This window comes from Lepus europaeus, chromosome 22 (genome assembly GCF_033115175.1).
Source record: "Lepus europaeus isolate LE1 chromosome 22, mLepTim1.pri, whole genome shotgun sequence".
Classification (NCBI taxonomy): Eukaryota; Metazoa; Chordata; class Mammalia; order Lagomorpha; family Leporidae; genus Lepus; species Lepus europaeus.
Window position 1 is genome coordinate 28621032 of NC_084848.1, and position 26745 is coordinate 28647776.

Consider the following 26745-nt stretch of genomic DNA (forward strand, 5'->3'; position numbering starts at 1 on the left):
CAGACCTTTGAGGAATCCTCACAGCTTAGCTGGGTTTATATCTTTGTGCATGCATGAGCGTTCTTTCAAATATTTACTCTACCTTTCTAGCATCATCTCCTGCCATCTCCCTTTTTCCCTGCCCTCCTACAGTTCCTGTGCTTTTCCTGAATGGACCATGCACTTTATATGTCCTGCTGCTCCTTCTCCCTGCTCTTCTCTCTCTCTCTTTTTTTGTTTTCATATGGAAAACTCCTATTTATCCTTTAAGACCCAACTTGATGACTGTCTCTACTCCATGGTTTTCCCTGAGCCACCCCAACACTGCTTATTCCTTTCTCATCTATAAGAACTTTATTCAGTTTCCCAGTATAGCACTGACTGCATCGCAATATAGTCATTTTTTTTAAAAATGTCTGTTTCCCTATAATAGTTATCTGTTGCTACGTGACAAAGTACTCCAGAACTTTAATAGCTTAAAATAACAAGCATCTATTATCTCATAATTTCTGTGTTAGGAATCAAGATGTGGCCTTGCTGAGAGCTTCCGGCTCGAGGTCTCTCAGAAGGTCGCAGTCAAGGTCACAGCCAGGACTGTGGTCCTGTCTGAAGGCACGACTCTGAGAAGATGCAATCCCAAGTCCACTCGTGTGGTTTTTGGCAGGACTCAACTCCCCCCGGGCTGTTGGACTGAACCAAATGGACCTCTCTGGGCATCTCACCACAGGGCAGCCGACTCCCTTTGGAGCAAGGATGCAAGAAGGCACAAGAGCAAGTGCTGAAGATGAAAGCCACGGCCTTTGTATAAACTTAGAAGTGGTGTCCCATCCCTCTGTCACATTCCAGTAGTTACAGCGAGTCATGAAGGCCAACTCGCAGTCAAGGGGAGAGACTACCGGGAGATGGAGTTCACTGCCCACCACCCCTGCGAACCGGAGCTTCTTGAGGCGGGCTTCTCATTCATCCCCGAAACTTCACCTCCTAGCAGAGTTCCTGGCATTAGTAGGCTCTCGGTGGATTTGGTCAAATTAAATATAATTTAAAAATAAGAGTCTGATTATAATCAAGTAAGTTGTAAAGTCAAAAGAACCCTCCAAATTATTTATTTTAAATATTTATTTATTTATTTGAAAGTCAGAGTTACACAGAGAGAGAAGGAGAAGCAGAGAGACAGAGAGAGAGGTCTTCCATCTGCTGGTTCACTCCCCAGTTGGTTGCAAGGGCCGGAGCTGCACTGATCTGGAGCCAGGAGCCAGGAGCCAGGAGCCAGGAGCTTCTTCCGGGTCTCCCATGTGGGTGCAGGGGCCCAAGGACTTAGGCCATCTTCCACTGCTTTCCCAGGCCACAGCAGAGAACTGAATTGCAAGTGGAGCAGCCGGGTCTGGAACCAGCACCCATATGGGATGCTGGCACTGCAGACTGCAGCTTTACCTGCTATACCACAGCACTGGCCCTGAACCCTCCAAATTAGACCAAAATTGGTTTCTAAAGTGTAAAACAAAGTGTCTAAGTGTCCTGGATGTGCTGTCAGTCATTTGCTTCTAGGCTTTTCGGTACCTGCATCTCAGCCTCATCCAGAAAAAGACAGGAAATCAAGAAAGTGCATTTTTCTTTTGACTTAGCACAACTCTATGAAATATTTTTGAAGGGGAAAAATGGGAATGTCACCTCCAAGGGCCTTGAAAAATCAGGAACTCTGATCACCCATGAATTAATCTAACATAGGAAAGTTAGCACTTAGGATGGTGGGCAATCTGGAGTTGAGTGATTGCTGCTGATTTCCATTAGTTATCCATCAATTATAGACATCACGGAGCCCTCGGGGACTACTCAGGACAGAAGGAGCCACAGGAGTTACCATAGCTTCCTAGGCTCACTTTCCTAAAGAAAATCCAAAGCTGTCAGCCAGAGCTGATGTCCAGAGAGTCCTGAAATGAATCTCCAGTGTCAAGGATTCCGGCCTGAGGTTGATGTTGGACTCTGGACAAGGAGGCAGGCCGGCCTCCAGACACAGCTGTGGAATGAGCATCATTTTGTCAGATGCTGGTCTGTAATCTAACTTCCAGCTGAGTTTTAAGGGGGGGTGGGGCGGTCAGCCCACATTGCTTGTGTTGATGATGCTCGTCTCCCTGTCCCTAGAAGGTACTAGCTGCCTGCTGTTACTCAACCAGCTCAAACCAGATCTAATATTCCTCATGGATGGACCCTTACCCAGGGCGTCTGTCTGCCTGCAGACTTGTGACACCGCATCTGTACCAGTCCAACATGTGTGGTGGGGCGGGGAGGTATTATGATTGGTGAGGAGCTCTTTGTACTTTTAGCATTCTTTTGCGTTATGTCGCAGGCATGTACATTTTGGTGTTGATGTTGTTCTAAGACTGTGCTAGTCAACGCGGGAAAATCGACATGAATTCTAGCAGTACTGATTGGCTATTTTAATTTCCTTCTTTGTTTTTTTTTATTCATTTTTAATTTTATCTGGCAAATGATACAAGGCTCTGTTTATCCCTGCAAAGCAGAAAGGCAATTTTGGGATCAATTGTATCTCTAAAAATACCATTTCTGGGTGGCCTAGATGGGCCCACAGCTTCACAGATAGCAGATTCCAGTCCTTTAATTGAATGCATTGGACGAGTAATGCCTGGGGGGGAAGTGACTTGTCCAGAGGACTCGGAATCTGTGCCAGGCCGCACGTGGTGGCATTGCTTCCATGAAGACAGCAGTTTGGTTCTTCTCACTGCTGTATCTCCAGTATTGAAAAGAATGCCTGGCTCATTTGTTTATTCAAAAACCACTCATCAAATGAGTGAATAAATGAATAAGTTATCTGGGGTCCTCAGCTGCAGTGACTAATTAGGGGCTCTGGGGTCATTACTATGACTCTTGACATCTTTCTCGTGCTGTGCCTTTGCTGTAACCTGGGCCAGTCAAGTAAGGGATAGAAATCCAAGCCAAGCCTTTCTCATCCCATTATCGCCACTTAAGAGGACCACCCACAATGTCGTGAGGTTTATAGATGGGTGTAGTTCTCTTTCCAGGGGACTCCACCTTGGATACTGCTTGGCTGTGAAAACTCATGGAGTTTCTGGGGCCAGTTGAAAATGGCATCATAAACCCTGAGCTGTTTACCCCATTAAAAGTGGTCCTGATGCTCTTGTATGAATGTGCCTAGAGTGATTATTGATGATAGTGATTGGGGCAGCAGGTACTGTGGTTTGCAGGTGACGTGGTGCCCAGGGCTGTAGAACCTGGCAGTCTGTACTGCGAGGTGTGGACAGCAAGCCAAGTGGACAGCCACAGATCACCACCATTTGTTTTCAATGCCTTTTTGCTGCGTGGTCTTTGTTCCACTTTCTTTGTCTTGTCTTCTTGGAAGTACATTAAAAATGGTGAGGGAAAAAAAAAAAAAAAAACAGGAGCCATTCAAGTGCCTCCATTGTGTCACTGCGGTCATTAATTTGCAGGTGTCTTAAGCATGACAAACCACATCAGGAACAGGTGACAGGTGAGCCTTGGATCACTGCACAAAGTCCCCAAAGCAGAGCTTGTGAAATAATCCACATGAAGAGGGTGCCTGGTGAACATACGTGTCGTCATGTGTGTGCGAGGGACTGGTTCTTGAGGGCTCAGAATTGGCTCACTCCTTTATAGTCAAGTTCAGTGACAGCCTCCTTCCCTCCATCTGACAAGTGAGGCCCCAAAGTGCAGGAGAGCAAATGGGATTGGGGGGCGGGAGGTTGGAGAGAAGAGAGTAAGGGGAGGCGTGAGGATGAATGGATCTGGTTGAATGCGAAGTTTCCCTGAGTGAGCTGGTAGTATTTTTTTCTTCCGCAGATCACTCTTTGGCATGACTCAGATTTGACTGTACTTTGTATAAATGCTTTAGCTATAGCTTCCTATATATGTATTTGTAATACGTAAACACTGGAAGTTTTATGTGTCCATGGGTGTAGAGAGCTGTTAGTAATTAGAGTCAAATTCTTTTCTAATGAACGCCCAGGGAGATTTGTTTCTGGTGCTATTTTGGGATGCCATTGATCCTGTGTATTTTATAGAATACAGTTTCTATAAACCAAGCATCAGAACAATGAGCACAATTTGAATTTTGCCCTTCCGTGCCTGAGAACCAGGGATATTTAGGTTCTCCTTTTCTGAAAAATTACTTTGCAAGAGATCAACATTGATGGATAAGGTAATAAACTATAATTAGATGTTTATAATTTCACAATGAATAAATAATAGGCCATGCTAGTTCCACAGTTATTTGTATCTACTTTATTTATGTTTTTAGCACATACCTAGCAAGAGAGTTTTTTTCCCTAGAGCTCTAATTTAATCATCGATGTGGCTCAGCCAAGTCCAAATTAAATACTGGCGATAATGAAATAAAAACCTCTTTTAATAAGAATCGTAATGTAAGAGACACATCATAGCAGTTTGTGTATTTGTCTTGCCCAGGGTTTATTGGAAATGGCCTGGGTTTCTTCCGCTTACTGAATGTCTACAGGCTGAGATCTATTGGTTGATGCCCGTATTCGCTTCTATTGCACCATACTGTCAACTTCATCAACAAGGTATATTCAGATATTTTCTTCTCCAACAGGATGGAAATATCTGTGTGTGGGGGCAATTGTCTATAAGCACGTATGGAAGCAGGCAGCTGTGAGTATGAAAGTAGCGCTGGTTTTGCCTGGGTGTTCATCTGTGAGCCTCCTCACTCAAATCCCACAAAATCCCACTTGATGTCCCTGGCCTGCTCGCGGCATCTACGCACAGGTGCTTCGTAATGACATAAGGGTTGCATTCTTCGAATGACAAGGCGGCAGTCACTGCTTCCAGACACCTGCCTTCTCTTGTTTCTGGAGTAGCAAAACTGCCATTTACTCCCAGCCTCACGTACTGTCTTCTCCCGTCTGTCTCCCATACCCACTCATGTCCCTTTTTCTTCCCGTCTGCTAAAAGAACCCCTGAAGCCAAACGCCTGTTAGCTGGGAGCCCAGACCAGAAGTTAGGTCTTCCGGGCATGGTGGCCAACAGGGACATTTCCTGTCCCAACCTCTGGGCACGGTTGAGGTCAGTTCTGGGAGGGGTTCGGGCTGGATGAGAAATGCCTCTTCACACCCACTAAACAAGTGGGCAGGGACTTACTGAGCCTCCTGAACAAACAAATTTGGAGGAACATTCAGGAAGGACTTGCTTTTTAATGCTCTGCTGAGGATGAGTCATGCACCCGGAGCCACTTTCTAAATTCATTTTGGTAATTGGAATCTTGTACATGTCCTGTTGAATCACTGCACCGGGGGGGGGGGGGTGGGGGTGGTGCGGGGAGGGGGCTGCCGGGAGGGGCTCTTTCCCCTTCACTGTGTCGGGTGATATGGATACTCCCCGCTTTGAGAAGCCTGGAGCTATGAAAGAGCCTCGATTCCCAGCCAAGTGCTTTGGAGGTTGATGGTTCCCTATGCCATGGAAATCAAGCGAGGGATCCTCAGGTAGCTAGAGAACACGAATGAGCAGCGCCATAGCAGTGCCTCCTTTTATTCTTCCAGCCTTAAATTGGAAAGGCTTTTTCTGTTTTGCTTTTACTTCCAAGGATTTCAGGAATTAGTACCAGAGCAGCAGTGAAACTTAAGAGATGGGCTTCTGTCGCTTTCCTTAGAGACTTTTCCTGTGGCCCAGCCGTGTGTATTATTTAGTCACTTTCCTGGTAGATAAGAAGTCTTGTTCTTGCAGTTTTATCTGGCAAAAGGTTTTTTTCCAGTTTTTGGAGACAGAGAACAAACAGCTCAATCAAATGCTGGTATGGATTTGTTCTGGGCATCGTTTTTGCACCTGCTGATGGCTGTCGGGATGACTTAACTCTTGGCGCTCTGCTCCGTGCTGAGAAGTTGGGAGACTGTCTCCATCTCCTGCTTTCCTCTGGCATTTGAGGGATGTCTTGAGCTCTGAGAAGGGGCTGTGCAGCCAGGCCGAGGCTCGTCTCAGTTCTGTGTCTTCCCACCGGGTTGGAGGCTGAGCGAGCTTAGTTCCTTTCCTCCAGATGTGAAGGTATTAGGGGGCCAATGGCATTCTGCAAATAGGAACACAGAAGCAACCCATGGGACTTTTTCCAGAGACTTCCAACAGGGGCTTCCAAAGCCTGCTTGCTACCAAAGCTATCCCAGAAAATGTCTTCAGAGCTCCGCACAGTGGCCTGGGCGAAGCTGGACACGGAGTTGACCCTCATAAATATCTGTGAGGTGTTGCTTGCTCCATGAATGACACATGCGTCGCTCCCTTCTGCACGCTTGGAGACAGCTCCTGAAGTACCTGTGGCTGCTGAGTTCCGTGTCCTGCCCCTGCCCCCCGGGAGGGTGGCCTCACTGGAGAGTGGTGTTAGTAGCAGGGCAGCGCTCCCTCTGGTCTGCCGCACTCCCTCCTGAGGGATCACCTTGGAGCAGTTGCAAGCTTGAGGACGTGTGGTTGTCGACAGCTGATCACCTTCTTCAATCTCTTCTTGTGGCTGCTTGCCTGCTGTAGCCGATGATCGCTCCGGTCATCTTCCTCGGATGGATTAATCTTTGTTCTCTCTGTCTTAAGTAGTCGAGTCTCTCAAAGCTCAGGCCTGGGCCGTTCTCTCCATTCTCATTTCTTCTCTCCTCCTCCTTTCTCTTCTTTCCCGAACAATTTCACTGATTCTCACAGTTTCAATTATCACCTGTTTAGCAAAGCCTCCTAAATTTCCCTCTTCAGCCTGTACTTCCCTCTTGAGCGCCAAACCCGTCTCTCTGCCTGTCTTCTGGACGTTTCCAGGGGAGTCTCACGCTCCTCCCTGAATTCACTGTGCTCACACGGGAGGCCTGAGCGCCTCCAGCTGGTGCCTGAGTTCTTTCAAGTCTTCCTCCTCTGAGGACGTTTGCTGCAATCTACCTGGGTTCTGGGGTCGGACACTGGGGAATAGTTCTCATCTCTTTCACACATTCCCAACTTCCAAACAATGGCCACGGCTTGTCAGTTATTTCTCAAATTTCCACCTTTCTTGAGTCATCCTTGTTTCCCCCCTGGTCATGGCCTCAGACCCCTAACTCATTTCCTGGTAACAATTCTTGCATCCTCTACCCCTCTCTTCCCAAACAAACTCTTCCCCCAGACAGCAGCTCGTCCCTTTGTTCCTTCCCAATGATTTAAATTTTTATTCCTTATTTAAGATCTTTTCAACTATTTATTTTAAAATAACTATAGATTCATGGGAAATGACAGAATATGTTAGAGACGTTGTGTGTGGCCTTCATCCGGTTTCCCGGTAGTAACACCTTACATGCCTGTGGTTCAGTATCAAAGCCAGGCGACTGACACGGATGCAATCAGTCTTCACTCAGGGTTTATTGTTTTCACGTGCACACACACCTGTGTGCACGTTTGTGTGTGTCCGTGTGTAGTTGTGTGCAGTCTTATCACCTATGTAGCCACCACCATAATGAAGACATAGAATCAGTCCATCATCCAAAGGTTTCTTTATGCTAAAGGATGTTCCTTTAAAGATTTATTTATTTATTTGAAAGGCACAGACTGGGGGGTGGGAGTGGGGAGAGGGGGAGAAAGAAAGAGGGAGAGATTAGTTGATTGATTGATTTTTCCCATACACTGGTTTATATCTCAAATGGCTGCAATGGCTGCAGTTGGGCCAGGCTGAGCCCAGGAGCCAGAAACCCCATCCAGGTCTCTCCCAGCACTTGACCATTGTCCGCTGTCCCTCAGGCATATGAGCAGGGAGCAGCCGGGACTTGAACCAGCCTCTGATATGGAATGCTGGTGTCACAAGCCTACCCTGTTGTGCTGCAATGCTGATCACTGGCTCACCTTTAAACACACAGTGTCACCCAGTCCCCACCCTGCGTAAAGCTCTTTGGTGAACTTTAAGTCCCAGAGCCCTAAGTCAGGGCTGCTCGTGCCGGGGTTTTCTGGCTCCAGCCACCTCTCCTTTTGCTCACCAGGTCTCTGCCCACTGACCTCTCCCTCCCCACCCATCTGCCAAGCTCCTCCCCTGTTCGAGGCCTCCACACAGGCTGTTCCACTTCCTGGAAATCGCTCCCCTGGTACCCAGCCACCTCGTCTTCTCTCGCTGGGGCTGTCAACTTCCAGATCTTTCTCGGGGCTTCCTTGACATCTCAGGTTAGCTTTGGCTCTCCTGTGGTTTATTTTTGTTGTCAGTTACACTTTTCCTTCATGGCTCCAATCACACCATTGCGATGACATAGATATGTGTGTAATTTGTTAATTTGAGGTCTTTTTGGCTAGACGGAGAGGGCTCGGGGTGTCTGGCTTGTCACTGTCTCTCTTCTGTCTAGCACAATAGCTGGCCTAGCAGGTGCTTGACAAATACAGTCAAGTGTCAATTAACGACAGGGTGCCTTCTGAGAAATCCACTGTTGGATGATTTTGTCCTTGTTGGAACTTCATTGAGTGTATCTACAGGCAAGATTAAATCAAGCGCAGAAGAAAACGATGGCATCAACATATGCAGTAAACACCGTTTGAAAGTGAGCATGATTTTTTAAAACGTGAGTGTAGAGTGTACTCTAAAATATTGATAAAAATATAGTATCGTAACTACATAACCCAGAACTATAATAATTTATTATCATGGTTAAGTATTAGGTACTGTACTTAATTGTACAAAAAGTTCACGTAAAGTGGAATTAAAAGATAAGCTTACTTTGGAGCAAAAAAAACTGTGTGTCTGAGGGGGTCATTAAAAAATTCATGAAAAATGTATATTCTGGGCCGGTGCTGTGGCTCACAAGGCTAATCCTCCACCTGCGGCACCGGCACCCTGGGTTCTAGTCCCAGTTGGGGCGCCGGATTCTGTCCTTGTTGCTCCTCTTCCAGTCCAGCTCTCTGTTGTGGCCCAGGAAGGCAGTGGAGGATGGCCCAAGTCCTTGGGTCCTGCACCCACATGGGAGACCAGGAGGAAGCACCTAGCTCCTGGCTTCAGATCGGCGTGGCACTCCAGGCGCAGTGCACCAACTGTAGCGGCCATTTTGGGGGTAAACCAATGGAAGGAAGACCTTTCTCTCTGTCTCTCTCTCTCTCTCACTGTCTGACTCTGCCTGTCAAAAAAAAAATGTATATTCTGGAGAAACTATGCATGATTTTGGAATTTTTTGCACCAGAAAACTTATCGTCTAATTAATTCCCTTTTTCCATAAACTTTTCAGAAGTGCCCTTGTATGTGCTCTAATTTTATAAACCTGCCAGCACGGTTTGTTTACAGAGCATCACCACCAACACATGAGCAAGGTGTTGCGCTGTGACGTTAGGATGGCTACAACATCCCGAGGCAGCAGGAATTCTCCAGCTCCATTATAATCTGCTGGGACCACTGCTGTATATGTTGTCTGTCATTGAGCAAAATGTCAGTGAGGCACACGACTAGTGAACAGACACTGCATGCTGGTTGGTCGTGGCTGGGGTATGGCCTGCGACCATGGAACTGCGACCATGAAGACAACTTGGCCACATGAGTATCTGCTCCATGACCTCAGCTGTGTCCTCCCCAGGGGTGCTCCATCAGAGAACCTGGACATCCGCAGCCCACACCACTCAGATGTTTTCTCCCCCCGGAGAGACTGGACTAGGGAACAACCCTGGCAGGTGTTCTTAGATGGATTTTTGGGGTGCTGGATATTCAGCCAGACTTTTAAATGCAAGGCTTCCTACTCTTTGGGGCCACTGCGAGGGTGTCATTTTGAGAGAGCTGAAGTTAGATGTGTGGGAGTCTCTGGATCAGGTGGCCCCCTAGAAGTCTTTAAAGAGCTTTAGATCGGCCCTCCCTGATGCGTCCACCTGTGTTTGTTAAGTGCCTCTGCCCCGACCATCCAGCCATTTCCATGCCCACTCTTGTGCTCTCAGCGATAACACTGTGTGGCTTCTATTTGTGGAGCCCGAAAAAGTGGACGGTCCTTATATTGACTGACCAGCTCCCCACAGATCGGAAAGGAAGGAAGTGGGAACGCGGTCTGGGGTGTGGCTTGGTTAAGGGGTGGCGGTGCTGGGTGATCTGTCATGTAGGGCACTAGATCGGTGGAGCTGACTGTGGTAGTATCTTTCTTTAAGGCACATGGAGCCTCATGTGGAAGGGGTAACGTGGTGAACCCCTAGTGTGAGGCAAAGCCGTCAAGCCTTTTGTGGCAGAGTCAGTAATGGGCCCTGGGTGCCATGGGCAGATTCCTGTCTGGTTTACAGCACTGGGAAACCTGAGACCGTCATCCAAGTTTCCCTTCTCCCCAAGCACAAGGTCAAGGGCCTTCACATTCTACAGCTCATGGCTGTTCTCTCACTGCTGTAGTGAACCTTGATGGATAACAGAGTCCAGCTCCACAGGCCAAGCCTCAGGTGTTGGCCTATTGGGATCCTGTGTGCTAAGGTCACAGCACTCTTACAACAATGTCTTGGTATTGCTTTGGCTACTGTGACACACTTGAGATGTAGACAAGAGAGTAACTTGTCCTCGTAGAGTAGACCTGGTGGGTGATTGGCTGTGATGCTCCCTCCAGGCCACTTCCTTCTAAGTCCTGTGCTGTCTGGGGTTTGGGATGCAGCTGCCCTGCCGTGCTGTGGGCAGACACTCTGGATCACAATGAATGCCACATCTTGCTCATGGTTCCTAACCCTGGAAACTTCCCTCCCTCCTTCTGCCTCCCCTCTTTTATATTCAGAATCAGTGCCAACAACTTTTTGGACCAGAAGGTGCAGCTCCAGCTAGCTCTTAGGGGTTTCCCTCCACAGCTGATGCTGGGCTTGGGGGGTGATGCTGGTGCTTCTCAGGGGGCTGCTTTGTCTGTGTGCTTGGCCATTTCCTGTCTTGTTCTCCCTGATCACCACTTCCTGTTCTCCCCCACTGGTTACACCTATGGAGGATGTGACTGTTAGGACCAGGGGAATTGGATGTATCTATCCCCAGCAAAAGGGTTAATGCTCACGTCTTTCTAGGGCCTGCAGTGAGTGTGATGGGGGAGGGTGGTAAGGAATGTGGCCTAAGCCCTGTCCAGGTCCCTAGTTTGTTTCCTAACTTGTGCTACTTCTGCGTCCCTTTGCGTGAGGCATCAGTGTGTTTTCAGTTAATAGTGCTGAGAGGTGACAGCTTAGACCCTGTGGCCCTTGACGCTGCTGTTTCTGGCTTCTTCCAGGTCACCCTACCTGCCTGCAGTTCACCCTGAACATGACCGAGGCCGTCAAGACCTACAAGTGGCAGTGCATTGAGTGCAAGTCCTGCATTCTCTGTGGGACCTCGGAGAATGACGTGAGTGGGGGGCTTCTCTGTGGGAGGGAGAGAGCTGAGGAGCTGGGAGTCCTTGATGGGTGGAGAGGAGGGCGGGACTCTTGTCACTGGGCTCCTGGGGTGAAGGGCAGTCAGTTTTGTTCATTGTCTCCGCGGCATTGGGACCCTTGCTCTACAGGGACCTGGGGTGATCTTTGTGCCTGAGGAGAGAGACATAGATGGTGGCCACCAGGGGCTGTCTCGATGGGCATTCACCCTTGAGAGTTCAGTGACTAACATTGGTCACCATTGCTTGGCTGTGCCCATCACATTCCACTGTGTTACCTCCTATGTTCTAAATGTGAAATCTAAGAAATGTCAAACTTTTTAAAGAAACCTCTATTATGAACTATTCCCAACATATGAAAAGTAGAGAATGATAAAACCCTCACCAACTTCAACAATGACCAACACTTGTCCAAACTTCTTCCATGCTTCCTCCATCTATAATCCTAGCCGTAATATCCTTCTACCTGGAAGTATTTCACATGTATGTCAACAAGACAAGGATTAACTTTTTAAGAAAAATAACCAGAAATAACAACATGGGTAACATATACTCAAGTACCAAAACTTCTCATTTCCTCACTTGTATTATAAATATCTTTACTCCAGACTGTTTATTGGAATTGAGAGCCAAACAAGGCTCATTGATTGCAATTAGTTGATATACCCTCATAGCTTCTTTAAATATATACAAAGACACTTCAAAAACTTCACGGAAAGTGGAATTAGAAGAAAAGTGTGGGGTGGGTATTTGTCTAGAGGTCAAGGTGCCCATGTCCCACATTAGAGTGCCTGGGTTCAATTCCTGGCTTTGTTCCCACCTCCAGCTTCCTACGAATGCAGACCCTGGGAGGCGGCAGTGATGGCTCCAGTACCTGGGTTCCTGTTACCCGTGTGGGAGACCTGAGGAAGTTCCTCGTTCCCAGCTTCAGCCCCAGCCTAGTCCTGGCCATTATTGGCCCTTGAGCAATGAATGAGTGAACCTGGGAATGGGATCACACTCTCTTTTTGTAACTCCCTCTCTCTCAAGTAAATTAATTAATTAAAACATTTACTTTGTTTCAAAAATTTTTTAAATACATGCATGCTTTTTTTCATAATATATGTTTTCATGAGCTTTTTTGAAGAAATCCTTATGTACATGGATTTCAAAATTTTTTGCACCAAAATAAGTATATCTTTTACTTTCACTACCATGAACTTTTGGAATTAACCTCATATATAATTTTTGTAAAATAGAGTATCTAGATTTCTGTTCCGTGTTGCTCTTTATTTTCCCCCTCAAATTGTTTGTTGAAGAAACCCGATTGTTCAATGGAGTTCCTCGGTGTATTTTCCTGAGTGCACCCCTGTAGTATCGTTTCACACTCTGCTCTGCCTTTTCCTGTTTCTTGTAAGTCGGTGATTAGAGCTAGAGGCTGGGTTCCGGCTGCCCCTCTCTGCCCCTCTCTGCCCCTCTCGTCTCTGCCTCTCTGCGCCCTCACCATCCCTTTCTGGCTCTGTCTCCTTGGGGAAACTGCTGCACTGGTGATGGTAGATGTTTCCATCAGGACGAACGCGATGCCTGGTGTCCCCAGCTGTTGATGTTCCTTAGCTAGATTGACTGTTTCATTGGGGCTTGCCAAATAGCGATATCTTATTTGATAATCTCTCCTTTTTTTTTGTTAGCTGGAGTAATTCCACAAAGAGAAACTTGCCCAAACTTGTATTTGGTGCCCCTTGGATATAAATTACATAGAAGAGGCATGATGAAGGTTTCCTTGTTCTAGTTTTTGAAGCAATAGGGTAGTTAAAATACTTTTTCCTGTTCTTTTTGTTTTTGTTTTTTTTTTTAGATTTATTTATTTGAAAGGCAGAATCATAGAGACAGGGGAGGAGAGAGACAAAGAGAAAAAGAAAGAGAAAGAGAGAGAGAAAGAGATCGCCCCAAATGATCACAACGGTCAGGGCTGGGCCAGGCTGAAGCCAGGAGCCTGGAACTCCACCCAGGTCTCCTACGTGAGTGGCAGGGGCCCGAGCCCCTGGGCCGTCTTCCACTGCTTTCCCAAGCACATTAGCAGGCAGCTGGATTGGGAGAGGAACAGCCAGGACACAAACTGGCACTCACATGGGACGCCAGCATTGCAGGCGGGGGCTTAACCTGCTTCACCACCATTCTGGCCCAAAAACGTTTTCTTAATTAAAAACACTCAAGAAAATAGGAATTGTGGGATACCTTCTTCCTGTGGTAACATACTTATGCCTTAGAGCTAAAGCCAATATGCTATTGGATAGGTGGAACACGGCAGGCGTTTCCACTAAGACCCGGAACTGGGCAGGAACGGGTACTGCCTCTGCTACTGCCATGCAGCATTAGTCTAGAGGTAACAGCTGCTGCGCTTGATCAGGCGAAATCAACTAGAGGCACGAGACTGGTAAAGTACAGGTTGAGCATCCCTAATCTGAAAACCCAAAATCCGAAGAGCTCCCAAATCCAAAGCATTTGGAGTGGCAACATGCTGCCGCAAGTGAAAAAATCTACATTGTGAAACTTTGGTTCCTACACGAAGTTATTAGAAATGCTGTATGAATCACCTTCCGGCTGTGTGTATATGCAACAGAAGTGAATTCCAGGTTCAGATGTAGGTTCCACTCCCTAAGATTTCATTATGCATATGTAAAATGTGAACGTATGAAATCTTTTCCAAAATATGAAAAAAAATCTGAAATCCAAAACGCTTCTGGTCCCAAGCATTTTGGATAAGGGATATTCAACCTGTAGTAAAACTTTCTCTATTTTCATGTGTGTGAGAGTAAAACCTTCATGACTCGGTGATAACATTAACTCAAACATCCAAGTGAACAAGGTATAAAATCAACATATAGAATTAATAGGCTTCATGTAGGGGGTTTCCCTCTCTTGGAAGCCTCCCCTCAATGCTGCTGTGGCTGGAGGGCTTTGACTCAATAAATCTTTGAATCTCAAGAAAAAAATAGGCTTCATATACACAGATAATAATCAGAGAACATAATTCCATTTGTATAGCAACCAGAAAAAATACTTAGAAATATATTTTACAACAAATGTGCAAAACTATGTGAAAAAATTTTAAACACTTTTGAAAAGACTCAGAGACCAAGTGGGGAGGCCTCCTGTGATTCTGGATAAAATGACTTAACTCTACAAAGATGTCAGTTCTTCCTAAGTTAATTTACAAATTTATTTGAAGCCCAATAAAAATATCAACAACTTTTTTTTTTTAATTTAGTAAGACAAGTTGACTTAAAAAACACAAATGTGCAAGAACAGCCTCAAAATACTCATAAACAAACTGGAGATTGGCACCACAAGACCTTAAAATCTCCTATAAAATCTCTATGGTTAAGGCAGTGTGGGACGGAGGCATGAGTAGACAAATAGACCAGTTGGACCAGGATCAAAAGCCCATAAATAGATCCAAGCACATTTGGAAATAGAAGATAAAGTTTGCACCTACCATTACTGTGTCAAAGACAGACTTTTTAATGAGTGGTGCTGGGACAATGAGGTGGCCATGTGGGGAAAGACAAAATTAGATCCAGATCTCCCACCATAGATTGGGGATGCAAATGAAAAGGTGGGACTACAGCAATGCTAGGATACTGGACAGAGCCCCCATTCATGCAGGTCAGGGTTTGTTAGCCATGGCTGACATCTAGACACGATGAGATAAAATATTGATAGATTTGATTCCATAAAACTGTGTCGTGGAAAACTTGAGAAAGTGGAGAGTGAGACTGGGAGGAAGTGTTTGTGGCGTGTGCCAGAGATAAAGGGCTAATACACCTCAACTATATTAAAAAAAAAAAATTCTTAAAAACGGAGGGGCAGAAGACCAAGAATGTGATGGAAAATGAGGAAATCTGTGAAAGACAATTGAGGAAAGGCATAAAAATAACCTAAGACATGTGAAATCAAGTCCCAATGCCCTCATTAGGACATTGAAGTGAAAACAAAATTGAGCTACTATTTCGTAACTGTCAAGGGGTAAACGTTAAGTATTGTGACACATCCTGCTGAGGGATCAATGTCAAAAGGGATGCCTTCTTCACTGTTGGTGGGAATACAAAGTGGCCCCAATGTTAGGGGGGAACACCTAACAAAACCGTAGTACAACAAAATTTACACCTCCCTTGTGACTCAGCGATCCTCCCTGGAGGAAGCATTCCTGAATATCTACCCCAGCACTAGGAAAATACATATGCATACGATTTTGTGGTAGCATTGTTCATATAATTGGAAAACACTGGCTACAACCTAAATGACCAAATGTAGATGAGTGATTAAACAAACAGTAACACAGACATATAGGAGGACTAGGCAACAGCAAGAGAGAATAAGGCAGATGTCTATGAAGAACTGGACGTGATCTCCAAGGTACATTGTTGAGTGAAAAAGCAACGTAAAACAGAGCATATATAGTATGCTGCCTTCATTGGTAGAAAGCAGGAAATATAAGAAAATATAAGAAAACATGGCTGCATGTTTGTATGAAATAAATACAGGAAGAATAAAGTGAGCTTGGTTATCTGCAGAGGTGAGTGGGGACAGAGAAGGAATGGTGACACGCAGATGAGGTATGAGCAGTGGGGAGGAGAAGCATTTTTTTGAAGATATCTTTGTTTATGTCTCTCTCAGAATGAAGATAAGATATATGCTAGGTCTGAGCTAGCCATATGGTAGTTAGAATGGCTACTGAGGATCAGGTTTCTCATAGTTAGAATGGCTAATGAGGAGCAGGTGACTAAATCCTGTGTTCCTGGATTGGAATAGGTGATATTGGTATGAGCTCGCTGTAGGTGATAAATGTAAGGTAACACGATGTAACTCGGTATGGAGAGTGTGTATAACATCCATCTCTAACTGTATACACACATTTGAGCAGATACAGAGTTAAATACAGATATGTGCACAGTGTACCTGTGCATTTCCTAACTCTGTTGGCAGAGAAGACCTAGAAGCCGTGAGAGCCTCGGAGCACTGAGGCCACTTAGCACCCAGATCCTGGTTTCTAAACACCATTCTCTCATCAAGGACCTGGGGATCCCTGGAGAAGTGGCTGGTCCAGGGCTGTGACGTGAAATCTACCAGGTGAACCTGCAATGTCTTGTGATGATTCTAAGTAAGGAAACACAGAGAAATGATAGGGCATGGCTAGAGGACACAGGAGCCAACCTGAAGGAACTGCTAATGGCCAAATCTGGGAAAATCTGAGCCACAAAATAAATCATGATATTATTAGAGTAGAACCTCAAGAACCAAATAAAGATCCACACTGATATTTTAAAAATTTCACAAAATATATATAGTAGCTGGTGCCACGGCACACTAGGCTAATCCTCTGCCTGCGGCGCCGGCACCCTGGGTTCTAGTGCTGGTCGGGGTGCCAGATTCTGTCCCAGTTGCTCCTCTTCCAGTCCAGCTCTCTGCTGTGGCCCGGGAGGACACTGGAGGATGGCCCAAGTGCTTGGGCCCTGCACCCACATGGGAGACCAGGAGAAGCATCTGGCTCCTGGCTTCGGATCAGCACGGTATGTATCGGCCACTGGGGGGTGAACCAAAGGAAAAAGGAAGACCTTCCTCTCTCTCTCTCTCTCTCTCTCTCACTGTCCACTCTGCCTGTCAAAAACAAATATGTATTGTAAAAACTATGCATAGGTTTTAAAAAATATTTTAAATATTTATTTATTTATTTGAAAGGCAGGGTGACAGAGAGACAGAGACACAGAGAGACATAGAAAGAGAAAATCTACCTGCCAGTTCACTCCCCAAACGAGTGCAATAGCTGGGCCTGGGCCAGGGCCAGGTTGATGCCAGGAGTCGGAAGCTCCATCCAGGTCTCCCACATGGATGCAGGGGCCCAAGACACCTGAGCCATCTTCTGCTGCCTTCCTGGGTGCATTAGCAGGGAGCTGGATTGGAAGTGGAGCAGCCGACACTCGAACTGGAGCAGCAACATGGAATGGCAGCATTGCGAGTGGTTGCTTAACCCACTTTGCCACAATGCCAGACCCTGAAAAAGTTTTTTACCAAAATAAGTATCTTTTAATTAGATTTTCCATGAACTTTTTGAAGTACCTTTGTATAAGCTGCTAACATCAGAAGAAACTAAGTAAAAGTCTACATGAAATACTCAGTATCATTTTTACAACTTTGAAAAAAGATAGTTTAAAAATTTGAAAGGCAGCCGGCGCCGCGGCTCACTAGGCTAATCCTCCGCCTTGCGGCGCCGGCACACCGGGTTCTAGTCCCGGTCGGGGCACCGATCCTGTCCCGGTTGCCCCTCTTCCAGGCCAGCTCTCTGCTGTGGCCAGGGAGTGCAGTGGAGGATGGCCCAAGTCCTTGGGCCCTGCACCCCATGGGAGACCAGGAGAAGCACCTGGCTCCTGCCATCGGATCAGCGCGGTGCGCCGGCCGCAGCGCGCCTACCGCGGCGGCCATTGGAGGGTGAACCAACGGCAAAAGGAAGACCTTTCTCTCTGTCTCTCTCTCACTGTCCACTCTGCCTGTCAAAAAAAAAAATTTGAAAGGCAGAGTGATGGGAGGTAGGGGGAGGAGTGAGAGAGAGTGAGAGAGAGAGAGAGAGAGAGGGAGAGTGAGCGAGAGAGAGATCTTCCACCCACTGGTTCACTCCCCAAATGGTGCAACAGCCAGGGCTAGGTCAGGCAGAGTCAGAATCCAGGAGCTCCATCCAGGTCTCCCATGTGGGTGGCAGGGGCCCAAGCCCTCAGGCACATCAGCAGGGAGTTGGCTCAGAAGCAGAGCAGCTGGGGCTCAAACTGGCACTCCAATATGAAATGCCATTGTCACAGGTTGATGACGTAACTGCTGTGCCACAATGCCGGTCTCAGATTGCTTATTTTAAAGTCATTTGGTGGTTTTCCTCTGTGGTTATGCCACCAACAGGATACATCGTTAGATTCATTTGTTTCATTTTTCTTTTGTTTTTAGAGACACATTTTACTTTAAATTTTATTATGCAAAATATTCACTGGTTCCAGAATCCAATCTGTAAAGTAACAATATATTCTAAGAAGTTTACCTTCTACCCTTCCCTCTTACACATGGTTTCCTCACTCTGCTTATAGATAACCATCTTTTAAAAAATGTATGGCTTATCCTTGTGTTTTGTTTAATTGGATGCACATGTCACATGGGTGTACATACGGATCTATAAAGAAATGACGGGAGGCACGTTTTTGTGAGCCTGTCTCTCGCTAAGTATCTCGGAGCTCACCCCAGCTCAGTGCGTGGACATATTCTTCCTTCCTTCCATAGCCACACACTTTTGCTTAGTTTGCTCCGTCGATCCCTGCCTGACGGGCACTTGGGTTGATTCCGCTCTTCGGCTTTACAAATACAAGGGGAAATTAAAAAATTCGTGCGAAGATGGAGTTAAAGGATAAGTTTATTTCGATGCCATGGTGAAGTCCATTCAGGAGGGGACACGAGCGTCCTTAGGACATCAGTCGTTTGTTTCTGCCAATCTCTCCCTGTTTTCTTCTCTTCTCCGCGTGGTCCTGTCGTCCAGCCTCCCTGCTGCCCTGCCAGCAACGGTGTCACTTTTCTGTTGTAAACCGCACCGCGCTGGTTTCCACCCTGCCTCTCTGAGGACTGCTACGCCACCCTGTTCCCCCGTGTCTGTCCCTTGAAGTTGGTGCTCCCCCTCGGTCTGTAGTGGCCTTTCCCTTCATGACCTCCTTGGGAACCTTGACCTTTTAGAGAAGTCAGTGAAACCTATAGATCGGAACAAGGTGCACTGCTATCCATACACAGAGTTGTGCCTCTCATCCCGAGCAGTTCACGGGTACCCCTTCGTGAGCACCAGCTCAAGGACATCTGCTCTCACCTACTCAGGGCTTCCTCGCCTGGGTCCTCATTTGCCGATGACTCTGAAATCCACACCTCATGCCTGCATCTCTCTGCAGGCCATCTGTGGCAGGTGTTCTGGAGATGTGCAGCCTGTGTCTGCAGCTGAGGTGGCTGTCCCCCGCCCGTGGGCCTGGTCCTCCATCCACGTCTTAATGGGGGGCAGCTGCAGGTGGCTGGCTACTCAAGCCACAGCCCCGGAGACAACCTCCCCTTCTTCCCTGTCATCCCCACGTCTGTCAGTGATTCTGGAACAGGAGCAAGACACCGTCCGTCCTCCCACGCCACAGCCCTCGTTCAGAGCACCAGCGTCTCTCCCCTGGGGGCTGCTGTGGCCTCCCAACTGGCCTTCTGGCCTCTGGCACCAACTCTCCTCCCCTGAGGGTCTGTTACACAGCAGCAGGGGCAGCCTTCGACACTGCAAGCCGATCATGTCACTTCCCTGTCGACAACTTTCCAAAAACTCCTCCCCGGTCACACAGACAGGTCTTAGTGTGACAGCAAAGACCTCAGGTGCTCGCTCGCTGGCGGCTTCCATCTTCTGTATCTAATTTTACCCAGGATCTCTGCACTGGTGGGAAGCAGGCAGAGAGCTGATACACAGTTTTATTGTGCAAAGGTCTCCTCAGCCATCCAAGCGAGTTCAGAGATCACCGAGTAGAACAGGACCGAGCGTGGGGAACGGCGCCGGCTCACGCACACTGGCTGAGTAGCTGCTGTGTTGGGGAGGTCCCCCCAGGGGCTGCCGACAGGGGGCAGAGAAAGTCCTGCCCCCAAGGGCCTTAGAGTCCGCAGAGGGGACGAGGGGTGGACAGAAGAGGCATCTTCCAAATGCGCTCTTCAAGAAAACACACGCATAGATGCCCGCCGCACGCTGGGCACTGTACCTCTAAGTGAAATGCAGTTGACTGTCCCAAGAAAGGGCACTGCTGTGGCGAGGTGAGAGGCCGGGGTACCTCCAGCTGCAGGGCGTCAGCACAGACTTCCTGGAGAAGAAGAGCTTGAAGGGTGGGAAGGGAGCAGATAGGTGGAGAAGGGGCAGGAAGGGAGCTGCGGGCTCCAAGGGGTGGCCCGGGACCCTGCTCTCCCCCAGCCTCCGGCTGCAGCCTCGGAGGAGGCTTTTCGGAAGCCAGAGGATGGGCACTGCTTGCTATTCTGCACGGTCACATCGCGGACCTTTTAGAGGTCCGGAGGTGCCATTGACCAGTCCCACCAGGTACGTCTGTACTTACCCATCTCGCAGGTGCCGAGAGTAGAGTCCAGAGGAATCCAATTAAAATTTTCAGACGTTTGAAGGACTTGCTGCGTGCTTGGCAGTCGTCGCAGGCATAGAGAAGTGCGTGCAGTGGTTTTCCTCCCTTTGGGCGCAGCGTTATTGGCTACCCAGTGTGGAAACACGCACTTGGCTGTGAGGTGGGGGACAAGAAAGGTTTCTTGAGGGAGCTCCAAGTTGAGCAGAACCCTGACGTAGGGTTGGATTTGTATGGGTCGAGGAGCAGAGGTGAGCTCAGCACAGGCGTGTTCAGGGGACGGTGAGGTCGCCCCGGGGGGCCTGGACGTGGGCATTCAGGGAGGTTGCTCCATGGACATAAGGCAGAAGTACATGGTGGTCCAGATACCGGCCGCTGATAATCACGTCTCCTTGGCCTCCTCTCTACCTGCCCTGTCTTCCGCCAGGACCAGCTCCTCTTCTGCGATGACTGTGACCGTGGCTATCACATGTACTGTTTAAACCCCCCTGTGGCGGAGCCCCCAGAAGGTAATGATGGGAGGGCCACGCAGCTGCTGTTAGCACCACTCACAGCCCTCGCCATGGTGCAGGCCTTGTGCTAAGGGCTTCACGGGTCTGGCTGACTCATCACAACGCTACAAGGTAGGCGTGACCACTGCCATCGTCCACACCGGCAGACAGAGGCCATGTTCAGCCAGCTGACATTTCAACCCCAGGGCTGAGCAGGTGCTTCCCGACGTGCGGCTGCGATGGGGGAGGGGTGAGCTTCCCGGCTCAGCCAAGCTGGTTAAGAGGCACGAGGGTCTCTTTTGGGGGCCCCAGCCCACTGTCCTGAGAGCTTCCTTTCTTCTGCTGGATAGCAGACTTGGTCCCTGGTTTGTGAAAAGTCAAAAAAAAAAACCGGGGTTCACAAGAAGTCAGGGCCACCAGGGTGGGGCTTCAGAGGCCCTGGGGGGGCTGCTACTAATGCCGTCTCGTTTCCTGCAGGGAGCTGGAGCTGCCACTTGTGCTGGGAACTGCTCAAAGAGAAAGCCTCAGCCTTCGGCTGTCAGGCCTAGGGCCCCAGGTCACAGGCTGTGACGCGCCGCCGGGGAGGCCCAGCCGGAGCCCAGGTCACACCCAGTCAAGTCCTCCTGCCACCGCTCCAGACAGACCAACTGTAAGGAAAATAAGTCGTGAGGACAAGGGCTGCCGCTCCCCCGCACCTGTGCCACTGCGGCCACACCTCCTTGGTTCTGCCAGAGGATCCCGCACTTTGAAGACACCACCAGCCCAGCCCAGCCCAGCCCCGCCCCGTGGACCCCCCTCACTGCTTCCCTGGCACAGAGGTCCTCTCCCTGGCTCCCGCTTTGAAGGGAAGCCATTTTGTGACCGCCCGCCCGTCCCTCGTGTGTGGTTTGGTGTTTTTTTAAAACCTGGAGTGTTCCAAGACGTCTTCGCACAGACTCAGCGTAGCCTCGGCTCTCACCAGCGCAACCGCAGCCTGTGAAGTTGTCACCTATTTGGCCCCTCGTTGGAAACTTCTAGACCTGAAGCCTGGAGGCCCCCCCCCTCCCGCCGATGGAGCCCCTTTTTGTTCCTTGGTTTCTGTGAGAGGAAGGATTTCTTTCTAGAACCCCAGTGTGGCATCCGCAGTCAGGGCCGTCTCGATCCACTGCTTTGGGGCCCTGGGTGGGAGGCGGGCGGGGAGGGAAGCAGGGGCACAGAGCAGGGAGGAAGACCAGGCCAAGGGTTTTGTCACCCTCCGGAGAGTCTCTGCAAGGGACCGGGCTGGGCCCTTGACCTTCAGAGCTGGGGCATCCCTGAGGTGCGACCAGGATACCCACGGAACAGAGAAAGATGCTCAGCCTTCCACCTCCCGGTGGCGTGGGCGTGGAGGCTCGGCTTCCTGTGGCTGACCGAGAACCAGGAACAGAGGGAAGGCGAGTCCGAGTGCCGGCAGCAGGGACTGCAGCGTTGATGAGCCATGCAGTGTTGGTGTGACGCTCCGAATCCCTTTCCCGAGCAAGTCCCTCCTCCCACCTCCCACGTAGTCGTAGTGACGGCGTGCCATTGTCTAGTGACCCCTGCCTGGAGGTTTCAGGATGACTTGAGGGCGATGTGGTTTTGTGATCAGAGTGGCACGCACGAGGGCTGCTCCTGTCCCCTACGCTCCCTGCTATGTGCTGGACTCTTCGTGGTTTTTGAATGCTTCTAGGAGAAAAAGAGGCCGGGAGGGAGGCTGGTTCCGAGAACTCTGTGTGTTGGAAGACGGCCCTGTGGGCTGGAGCGGATCGCGCGGCCTTTGAATTGCAGCAACAGCACAATAACTGACACGTTTCTGGAAAAATCATTTGCCCAAAGGGCAGGTCTCTGTGAGCGGGACCTGCGCGCATGCTCTGTTCCCGCAGCTCCATCTCTGTGGTCCGGCTGCTTACAACAAAGGCCCAGTTTATTTTTAGTCCTCAGCTCCCGAGGAAGCCCCTGGAGACTCGGGCCAGTGGGGCCACTTCTGCCCAGCCGGCTGCAGTGTGGGCTCTGCCACACAGCAGGAGCCGTCTTCCCCCGGGCTAATTGCTGTCAGCCCAGGGACCCAGGGCGGCCTGGCCCGGCGTCAGGCAGTATTGGTATCCCCCGCTCCTTTGCAGGGTGACCCGTGACAAGAGATGGGGTCACTCTCCTGCAGGGGCCACGGCACCAGAGCGAGTTGCCCGTGTGCACACCGATCTCACTTAAAGGGCCCCTGTCCAGATGAGAGGTTCACCCTCTGCAGGACTTCCTCTTCCTGCCGTTGGCTGAGCCCATCTGGATCCTGGAGCACCAGGGACCCCTTTGGGAGGGGCCCCCTCACATCAGAGGGGAGAGTTTCCTCCCTTGGCTGCTCTGGCTCTCTCTCTCTTCCCTCCAACCCCCCAGGCGGGGTGTCCTCAAAGACTGATGATTGGTTTTGAGATTCATTTTAATTTTAGGAAAAAAAAAAAAAAAAAGAACAACTTCTCCAAATGTTCCCCAACGCCACCGGACTTAAATGTTGGAAAAGCAAGCGCAAAACCCTCAACCGTGGCTCTGCGATTGACAGGTCCTCTTTGGGAGCACGTGCAGATCTGTTTCCCACAGAAGCGCAGGTGACGGGGTGCCCTGCTCTGGCTCCGGCCACACGTGCTCTGCCGCGGGAGCTAAGGAGTGGGCTCGGTCTCTGAGCCGCGGCAGCCTTGTCTGTGGTTCTGGCACTGCTCAGGGCTCTGGAGTGACGTTAAGAAGGTCCCCGAGTTCCCGTCTTGGTTTCATTACTCTCGCAGGATGGCTCCAACTCTTTCGTCTTTGGAGGCCTCATTTTTCCCATCTGGAAAATGGGGTTAGCCAAATCAGCTTGTGGGATGTCAGCATCAGGGGTGGCAAGTAGACAAATGCCTCCACGTTCCCACTGACCGTCGTCTTTGCTGAAAAAGGAAGGTGTTGGCAGACTTCAAGTTGGTCTTTCCCTGGGCTCCAGGCATGCACTAGGATCACAGGGTGGGTGTGCGGAAGGTCAGGGACTGAGGTCTTCCTCTGGCACTGAGTAGCTGCGTGACCCTTGGCAAGTCACTTAGCTTCACTGCACCTCGGTCTGCCCACCTGGAAAATGGAGAACATGGCCCGTGCCCCGCTTGTTCCACGTGACTTTGGGAGTCTTAAGAAGTGTCACGTTACAGAAACAGCCGTCACAGAGCCCGGCTCGCCTGGGAGGGTCCAAAACGCTTCCCGTGTCTGCCTCCTGGTATGCGTTGGTCCGTGACCTGCCTTCTTGGAATCTCTCTCTGGACCAAAAGGAGTTTACATTTTGAGAGCCCAGGCTGCCTATGGTGAGAGCCCCTAGGTCCAAGCCGTGGCCATGGAGACTGGCATGCGCTGAGGTGGGAAGTGGAGGCTTTACCATGAACTTGAGGTCTTCAATAGGAGGACGCTTAAGATGCTCGCTTCTAGGGGACCGCTCAGCCTGGATGGACAGCTAACTTCTGCAGAGGGCCATCATTCTTTTGGGGCCAAGTGCTCACACTCACCGTGCAACCTTGGTCTAAAGCCCAGCTCTGTTACTCTCTGCCTGGTTGGCCTTGAGCAAGGGACACCACCTCTCTGAGCCTCGTTTTCCACCTCTGTGGGGTGGAGGGAGTGTGGCCTCTCCAGCTTAGGAGCCTGGCAGGGGCCTGGTGTGCTGCGAGCCCCCCACTCCGAGGTCATTTGGTGCAGATGATGCTGCCGTTGCCCCCCGCCCCCCGCTCGAATCCCCAGATCAGCCAGGAACCTGTGCTCCGTGTCCTCCCTCTATTGTGGCTGCCACCCGACAGGGGGATGGGGCCGCAGGGTCCCAGCAGAGAGTTGACACCCTGTTTCCTGCAGGCCCGTTTGAAACACTGCTTTGGGGGCCTGTAGCAAAGCCAGTGCAGGCAGCTCTGTGTGGAAACAGAGACCAGGGCCCAGCCAGGAGAGCTGCACGCTGGCTTGCTTTTCCCACCCCTCAGTGGCGCACAGGAGCCCAGGCAGGAGCCCTGCATTTGTCACCCCAGCCTCAGACCTGTCCCTGGAACCAGGGTCGAGCCCATGGCGGGATGGGGTGGGGGAGACCGGACCCCTTCAGAGCTGGAGAAGCAGGCAGGTTTGGAGCGGGGGTTGGGTTCTGGGTGGCGGCTGCGTGACACCCGGGAAAGCTGCATTCGCCATGCCTCTCCTCCCTGCTCTGAAGGCAGCAGCTTCCTCCCAGCTCCCCCCCCCCCCCCCCAGAAGGGTCAGATAGTCTACGGAGGAACAAAGGAGATGCTGATGGTTATTTTTTATTTGGAGGCACACTTAGGAGATCCGTGCAACCTCAGCTTCCAGCCCAGAGAAGAGGGGCACGTGTGGGGGGCTGGGAAAGGGAGCATTGCCTGGCTGAGACCTGGGGTGGGTCCCTGCCCCCCTGGGCCGGTTCTCAGCCTGCACTAGAGGCGCAAGGACAATGTGGCCCCCTTCCTTCCCTGATCACTGGTTGCCGGCTCAGTATGAGGGAGGAGTCACTTCCCCCAGCAGAGTCACACTGACTACTCCTGCAGACCCAGACCTGGCTCCTGGGAGGCGCTGGTGTCACCTTTAGTAGGCACCTGTGCCTGCAGAGGGCAAGGCCTGGAAGAAGAGCCAGGCAAGGCTTGGGGGGAGAAGGGCGGGGAGCCCCTTGGGCAAGGCCAGAGTCAGGAGGGGGCCGGGGTGGGGGTGAGGGAGGCTCCTCCGGGAGGAGGTGTGGACGGGACAGCAGGAGGCACAGGTGCAGACCGGGTGTCATTATGGCCCAAGGTAAAAACGCCAGCCCTGGCCCAGGTGTAGCCGCTGGGTAGATTTCCCCCTTTCTCAAGGGCCCCCGCCTTCTGGCTCCCTGTTGGCTGGGGGTGGGGTTTCTGAGGGCCTAAGGCAGGAGCCAAGCCCCTGGCCCAGCCGGAAGTGGGAGCGACCTCCAGGTTCCTGGCCCGCTCCCTGTGGATTTTCCCACTCTCAGAGAACAAGCGTCCTTTGAGCTCTCCGAGGTCAGTTGCGGGGGGCCTCTAGTCTAGGTTGGCTGGTGGGGGGGGAAAGGGGGGGAAGAGACGGCGGCGGCAGAGGGTGGCCTGGGTCGCAGCCCACAGCCTTGGGCGGCAGGAATCCCAGCACTGGGCACGGCTGTCACGGGGCTCAGGCCCCAGTCCTCAAGCCCAGGACCTCAGCCACTGGGAAGCGAGGCGTGGCAGGGGCCTGACCAGTCCTGTCCCCTGTCCCCTTCCCGCGCCCAGCAGGGTGGGGGCTCCTGTGCTCCCCGCTGTGTGTTCCCCTTTCTGGAATCTACTCCCACCCCCAGTCCCTGCTCGCTGGCTACCAGGGCAGGCGTGGGGAGCCCGGTGGGAAGGAACCAGGGGCTCCCCCGTTCCTCGGGCCGTCGGGAGGCGGGCTCTGCTGCTGGCTGCGAGCCTGAGCGAGCCCCGGGCTCGCCGTGGGGGCGGAGCCTCTCCCAGAGGCCACGCCCAGCACCCCAAAGGCGGGAAGCACCGGCTGGACGCGAAGCAGGCCTTGGGGACAGCTGGGGGGGGGGGCTGGGAGAGCTGGCGGCCACAGGTCCGCGGGAGGGGACAGCCCGGCGAGGGGGAGGGGAGGAGGTCGTGCTAGGACATCCTGACCGCGGGAGGGGAGCGTCCCCCGCATTCTCGGTGGCCTCTCCCGGGAAGGCCTGGCTGCCTGTGCCCTCTCCGCGCTTGCCCAGAGGAAGGACCCTCGGGATGCTTGGTGGGGACGGGGAGGCCGGAGGGGGTCGCGGGGTCCCGGCCTCGCCTGCTCTACATCCGGAAGCAGTGGCAGCAGGGCTCCCCGAGTGAGGGGGAAGAGCTGGAA

The 26745-nt window shown here is 50.7% G+C and overlaps 1 protein-coding gene across 1 annotated transcript in view; it reads left to right on the forward strand.

Annotated features, from left to right (window-relative positions):
• LOC133751427 (zinc finger protein DPF3-like) overlaps positions 1 to 21504 on the forward strand; it is a 36841-nt gene extending 15337 nt beyond the window's left edge. The window contains exons 2-4 of the mRNA XM_062181475.1: positions 11145 to 11257; positions 20847 to 20928; positions 21388 to 21504. Coding sequence (XP_062037459.1) covers positions 11145 to 11257; positions 20847 to 20928; positions 21388 to 21458 — 266 coding nt within the window. The 3' untranslated portion in view covers positions 21459 to 21504. The remainder of the gene's footprint in view (positions 1 to 11144; positions 11258 to 20846; positions 20929 to 21387) is intronic.
• Positions 21505 to 26745: the final 5241 nt, after the last annotated feature.